Here is a 6899-nt window from a genome sequence, read left to right as displayed (position 1 = left end):
TCTCTTCTTTTTTTAGCCAAATGATTGTGTTATTATTTATTCAGTTGATTTTGCAATTTCATTTCAAATTATTTCTTCTTAAATTTTGCAGGTTTTTTTTTTTTTTTTACTAAATTAGTGCATATTAGCTTAAGAGCTGCCTTATCATATATATATAAAGAAGCTAACCATTGTGCAGACTACTTAGCTAAATGTGCAAGAACCTATTCTTTAGGGACACACTATCTCATAGAGTCTCATCCAGTAATGTCTACTTGGCTTATGCATGACCAAAAAAAAAAAATGGTGCATATTAGCTTACATGCTGCTTGTATATGAGTGGTTGTTTATTTAGCTAATGCTTTATTAATTCAAATTGGATGTGTCTATAGATTTTTTAAACCAAATATATATATATATATATATGTATGTATAAAAGCAATTTAATCAGTGTCCTATGTTGAATAGGAAAATAATACTCTATATCTAGGTAATAAATTAATTTTTTACACATATATCTACAAGCCCTATTATTTTTAATTAATAGTTACAAAGATAATTATTAAGTATACTTTTAAATTTTTTCTCTTATCTATATTTACATATTTTTTATTTTTTTTATATATTTTAGTTTTCAAGAATTGTGCAATAGTTTTTTATGTACATGTATATATACTAATGAAGATAATATTTTCAGTCTAAAAAACTATTACACCAATCTATCCAAAAAATTAGTATTTTATTATTTAATTTAATTTTACAAGCCGTTATTCTTTTACTTTAACTACCGAAGTTATATATTTTGTAAAGGATATTTTTGTATCATTAGAACATAAAAAATGAGCTACATTTATGAACTTAAAAAGGCTTGAAAATATAACTTTTTATTATTCATTTAGTAAAAATTTATCATTTGAAAATTTATTTGAAATAAAATATAATGTATAGCAAATAGAGCAACTTATATAATGCGCAGACCTTTATTTAGTTGCACTATAAAAAATCAGCATATAATTATAAATATAGTTGACGTGCATAGCACATTATATTAAGATACGTGAAAAAGAAAGTGAGAAAGGAGGGCAGTTTTTATGTTATTTTAATATTTTTCCTTTATTTATTCCTTCAATATTTTATTTAGCTTTATTTTTTAAAATATTTTTAAATAATTGGTAAACATCTTGATTTAACCAATTATTTAAGAAAGGCCCAAATCATTATCAAGACCAACTGATGGTCGACAGGGATTATCTATAATTAGCAAAGAAATAAGGGAGCGAAGTGTAAGTTTCATTTTTCTCAGAAAAAATATCGCAGGCCTTATTTAGCAGTTATAAAATTTGGAAAAGGACTCTCCCCGTAACTGTTAATTTCATTACTTTCCTCCCTCTTCCTTCCAATTCCAATAAAAAAAAGTATATAAAAAAAAATCTGCGGCGACGGCATATCTTTAGGGTTTAAAGAGCTTGCTCCAACAAAGGAGAGAGTAGCAGCGAAAAGATGGGATCGAGAGACAAGGACCAAACTACATCGCATCACCAGCCGCTACTTAGCAGCCTCGTCGTTCGCCCTTCAGTCAGCGACGGTGGTGATGGTGGTGGGGGAGGCCGCGGTGGTGGCAGCGATTACGAGCCCGGTGAGGTCCGTCGTGATCCTCCCCCGTACTCTCGTCAAGAACGATATTCCGACGATCCTGGTTCGTTTATTTATTTATTTATTTAGATCTATTTCTCTTTTAGTTTTTTGCTCTGTGAAGCTTAGATTTGTTTTTTGCATTTTAATATCTCTGAGTAAATTATGGATGATTAATTAGCATATTAGAATATACTTGAATGGTGTAAAATTTTATTTATGGATTTCTATATCCACTTTTAAGCCTATAATTATTATTCTACTTTCGTGGTCAAGGGAGCTGGGAAATTTTTTTTGCCTCGTAGAGCTGAAACTTATGGTTTGCTTTTTTTGAGGTTGCAAGGGGCTATTTCTTTCCCCCTTATCATGTTGAAAGCAGTGATTGATTGATTGAGATGATGAAGTAATACTTCATATCCCTCTTTTAATTATAGATTAAGACATTGCAGCATGGTTTGGAAAATTTGTTTCTACTGTGTATGTCTGCAATTTTGTTCAATGTCTTTTGTGGCTGCTATTTTTTTATTAATTTGGATTAAGGGCGGCCCTTAGATTTTGAACCAAATGAAATTACCTATGCTACTTTGAATTAAATGGTGATATCAAGTATGTGCAATATTGTCCTACAGATTTGAGTTTATTGACTCAGAAAGAAAAGAAAAGCACTTATTTTGACGAATTCAAACTTGTGTTCATTTATTTTGATTCTCCAAATATTGTTTTTGATTTAACTAAAGGTGAGCCTGTTCAATTATAGTTTCAAGCACATTTACCTCTTACTTGCTTTGATCATTCTATTAAACAGTATGCATATGTTTTTAGTAGAATTTGTAAATTATGACTCTGGAAAAAGCATTTGTTTCAACTATGTATTAAAGAATTTTTGCATGAATGATTTGCTGAACTAATGCCTCCAGTAGTTGTTTTTAATGTAAAGTTCAGGAATGGTATTAAATTCCTTTTAAGCATGATCTAGGTCTGAAATAATGGTGTTTTATCATGCACTGAATTGAGTTGATGCTTGGGGGTGCCAAGTGTTGGGTATATAGAATATTCTTAACATTTTTGGCAGAAAATGCAGTGCTGAACATTCTCGTGTAATAAAATTTCCAAAGTTTCCTGGCCCTTCCCTTGGAAATTAGTAGCATATATTTGAGGTTGGAAAAGGAAGAAACATAAATATATTGAACAATATATGTTTTTAAATTGTACTTCAAGATGCAACATCATTTAAGGTCACAGGAAAAAAAAAAGTGATATTATATTAAATATTACATTGCAACTGTACATTATAGGGTTGAAAAATGGTTTTCACCTATTTTCCTTCATTAAGTATTGATATTAATTTTCAAGTGTTCACTTTTCAGTTTTCTATATCTGTATTGATTCTGGCTTATAACCATATTAAGAAGCCTTCGGGGTGATGCCAGATTCTCCAATTTCTTTGTTCTAGTTATACCAAAAGATAGGTTTCGTGACCTTTTCTTTTGTTTTATTCATTGTGCTGCATGTTAAGCATGTGGATCTACCAGCACTTAAGTGTTCAAATGGAAATAAATTTTGCTGTTGTGTGTTACAGCTTTGAATATTGCCTGCAAGAATTTGGGTCTTGAGGAAGGCATGTTGGTGTGAGTGCAGTTTTGGATCATGGTCTATGGGAATTTGTCTTTATCGTATTAAGGTTAATATGGTTTTGGGTAATGCCATCTATCAATACAGTGAATGGTGTAGAAACTCTTGGGGTGCTTGTGTCTCATTTTGTTGTGAAAGTCATTGCCTTGTGAAAGGTTTGGATGTGAAGATGCAAACCCATATTCATGTGTATTGGCTTGGAATGATGTGGGAAAACTGAATATAGCATCAGCTTCAACAATTGTGGGGGTTTTTAATTTGAAAGTTCCTAAAGTGCTTTTACAAGTAATTTGTTCTTAAGGATACTGAGATAATGGTAATGACACATCATTCGGGGGGTGCTGGCTTATCCACTTTATTTTGCCAGGTTGGAATGTTGGTTTTAAGTAATAAGCAACAGTGACACTGCTTCATTTGGGGTCCAATTGCTGTGGTTGAGTGCTGTGGGCTCTACATTTCTGGAACCTGACATTCTGTAATGGGGTATGATATTTTTGGAAGGAAGTACATGATATTGAACTTCCTGGTAACTAACAGGTACTTGGAGTTGTGGGTCGGTATCTTCGATGTGGCAATCTTGGGCTAAACTGGGCCTTTTATCTTTTAATTTATTTTTTCATTTGGAACATTGGGTATTGAGTGCAAACAATTGGGGACTTCTTAGGCTGAATTTCTAGCTAATGACTGTTTAGGTTTGTTGTTGTCTTTAGTTGTCTTGAATAGTATGGGAAGTTGATGCGAATCTCTTAATCTTTGATGATGGTTTCTATGGGGTACTTCTTCCCTTTTCTTTCGTGGGTTTTTAACTTTTGGATAAGCATAACAAGCATCGGATTGGAAATGAAAAATTGGACTCCTCTGGGATCAGGCCTCCCATCACAGCTTCAGCCCACCATGCTGTTTTGCACAGTTTGGTCCTTTTGGATTATGGCTAGGGTGGAAATCATAAAATTATGTTCTTTTCGGATATCTGATTGAACCATTTTTAACTTGCTGATATGGTTTATGAGAATAAGTGGACAAATTAATAGCTGGTTAATTTTCAAATTGTTTGGCAATCATGAAACTTTGGGGGTCTTCTTGGTGGTTTTGTCCTGCATATGGTTTGAGTTGTTAGTTTCTTTGCTACCTCTTGAAGTTGCATTCTCACTGAAGTTTTTGGAACAAACTTGTTCTTGGATTATGGCCTTCTCTGTTGGATTTTGTATATTAGGCATATATCAACTATTTATTTATCTGCAAGCTGCAGTTGTTGACAAAGTTCTATCCCATAAGCTGCCAAACATCTTCTTATCAGTTATGGCTACTCCAGATTCATTAATTTGGTCTTGATAGTTCGACTCTTAGGTTAGAGAAGTATCCTTAGGCATTTAATGGTTGAAACATTAATATAGGAACACTGGACTTGTTTTGTTCATTTATATGGTGAGGTCAAGTAATCTGATTTTAGCTGGCAGTGCTCCAGTTGTATTTACTGATGATGTGGACAATCAGTCTGAAAGGTAAGCAGCAAGGACAGTTATCAAGTGAGCGCTGCACTAATGCACATTTTCTACCATCTTTAATGAGAAGATGCCCTGAGTGATGATTTATGTAGTTGCAGTTTTTGTTGGACTGTTTATTTCACAGAATTTGGATCTGAAATTGTGCCTAGCATTATTACGTTGTAGTAACAAAAGTTCTCCCTTGTTTTATTGGGGGGTTGCTCTTGCTCATCTTTAGATTTCACTGCCTTTTTTCCAGGATATAGAATTCATGCAGGTTCTGGTTCTCCTGCACGTCGTAGAGATGCAGATCACCGATACGGTTCTGATTTTGATCATTCAGGGGTTCCGCCTCGAGGTCGTGAATTTGGTAGCGGGAGGGATCCTGGTAGATTTCGGGACTCTTCACCCCCTTATGCTCGAGGAAGGGTTGGTGGCAGACCACCTGGTAGAGGTTTCGATGGGCCTGGATTTGGTCCTGGTTCTTTTAGGGGGGAGGGCATGAGTAGTCGGAATAATCCCAATGTACGCCCAAGGGAAGGAGATTGGATTTGTTCTGATCCTTTGTAAGTTCACATCTTAGTTTTGATTGTTAATGATAATCTATATTCCTCTTCCTTTCATAGAATGTGCCTAACTTGGCAAGAAATGACAAAACAGAAGGTTAATTATGGTTTTAACGCGTATAACTTTGAATCATGTAATAATACATTCTTCTTCAAATCTCATGTACTTCTGTTTCCGTGTTTCAGATGTGGCAACCTGAACTTTGCACGGAGAGAGTATTGTAACAACTGTAAGAGGCCTCGCTATGGACCTGGAGGAAGTCCACGGAGGGGCTATCCTGGCCCTCCACCTCCACATGCACCTCCTAGACGCTTCCCTGGTCCTCCACTAGACCTTTCCCCCAGCAGGAACATAAATGGTTATAGATCTCCTCCCCGTGGCTGGGGCAGAGATGGCCCTAGAGATTTTGGGCCTGGTGCTCCTCCCCCTCCTAGACATGGAGGCAGGTTTTCTGATCAAGAAATACGGAGAGGTCGGCCTGATTTTCCAGATGATGACTACAGAGGAAGGAACAAGTTTGACAGGCCAATACCAGTGGAATGGGGTCAGAGGGAACGTGGAAGGGACAATTTTTTTAATGATAGAAAAGGGTTTGAGAGGCGGTTACCTTCTCCACCACCGCCACTGGCTGGACAAGTTCCTCAACGTGGTCGATGGGGGCGAGATGTGAGAGAGAGGAGCAGATCCCCTATCAGAGGTGCCCCACCGGTGAAGGACTATCGCCGGGACATGTACATGGAACGAGGAAGAGATGATCGACGTGGTATGGGGCGAGACAGAATAGGGGATGTGTATTAGTGGCTGTGGCAAGGATTGGAGCTTTCTGAGTAATGTGGGTACACTGAGCGTTCTAGGAAGAAATGGTACGACTTCGTTTTTTGAACTGATTGTCGGACGCATCATAGGACTTAATTTGTTGAGTTAGTTTCTCATTCCTTTCAACGTGTACTATGATTGTGAGATTTGAATATAGGATAAAAGCCTCTTAGTTCGGTAAAAAGCTGCATTAATATGCCTTGCCTTTTTAGCTGTATCGGTAGAAGAATCATAGTTCAGCCATTTCCGTCTCTTGTATTCTTTAAGCCTAAGTAGACGGGAGGCATTTCTTTTGCATCAACAAATCATAGGCAACTGGCATTAACTTATTTGAAGTTTGGTTAATATTAATTAGAAGCGCAAGCCAAATGTATTACTATAATATTGAATAAGTAAATTGCTAATAAGTTAGGTCAACTGTACAGTTAAAATCGGTTATTCAATTTTAGATCCTAACAAAGTAACAATACTTCCAACTCAACTACTCAATAACCAACTTAACGAACATTTCATTGTTTAAGAGGATATGAAGAAATAATTTTTGTTTTTATTAATTTGACTTTTAACTAAAATTCTAATTGTAAGAGTATTAAATATGATTTTGATACTAATGAAATAAGAAATTTCTTTTTTTTTTCTCTCTCTATCATTCTCTTCTTCTTTGCTCATTTATCAAACATGCTATTGGCTTATGTAATTACTAAGCAAACCATGTTACATAATGCATAAATTAATATTTAATATTTGATTTGTGAAGATTATCTCTCTTTTTAGAAAATACAACATCAG

General features: G+C 35.3%; 1 protein-coding gene across 1 annotated transcript; it reads left to right on the top strand.

Annotated features, from left to right (window-relative positions):
- The first annotated feature begins 1336 nt into the window (after positions 1-1336).
- LOC105637743 (RNA-binding protein-like protein) lies at positions 1337-6294 on the top strand. Its single transcript, XM_037637111.2, has 3 exons — positions 1337-1675; positions 4987-5293; positions 5480-6294. Exons 1-3 carry the CDS (start codon positions 1480-1482, stop codon positions 6090-6092), a joined length of 1116 nt encoding a protein of 371 aa, XP_037493039.1. The 5' UTR covers positions 1337-1479; the 3' UTR covers positions 6093-6294.
- The last annotated feature ends 605 nt before the right edge of the window (positions 6295-6899 follow it).

Source organism: Jatropha curcas, chromosome 8 (assembly GCF_041381405.1).
Source record: "Jatropha curcas cultivar XTBG-Jc1 chromosome 8, XTBG_Jcur_1.0, whole genome shotgun sequence".
Lineage (NCBI taxonomy): Eukaryota > Viridiplantae > Streptophyta > Magnoliopsida > Malpighiales > Euphorbiaceae > Jatropha > Jatropha curcas.
The sequence above is the reverse complement of the archived record's forward strand: the minus strand, read 5'-3'. Positions and strand labels throughout refer to the sequence as shown.

Coding starts and splice junctions, on each gene's coding strand:
- LOC105637743 (XM_037637111.2), top strand. CDS start 1,480: ATGGGATCGAGAGACAAGGACCAAACTACATCGCATCACCAGCCGCTA. Junction 1,676..4,986: donor ACGATATTCCGACGATCCTG/GTTCGTTTATTT, acceptor CCTTTTTTCCAG/GATATAGAATTCATGCAGGT. Junction 5,294..5,479: donor TGGATTTGTTCTGATCCTTT/GTAAGTTCACAT, acceptor TCCGTGTTTCAG/ATGTGGCAACCTGAACTTTG.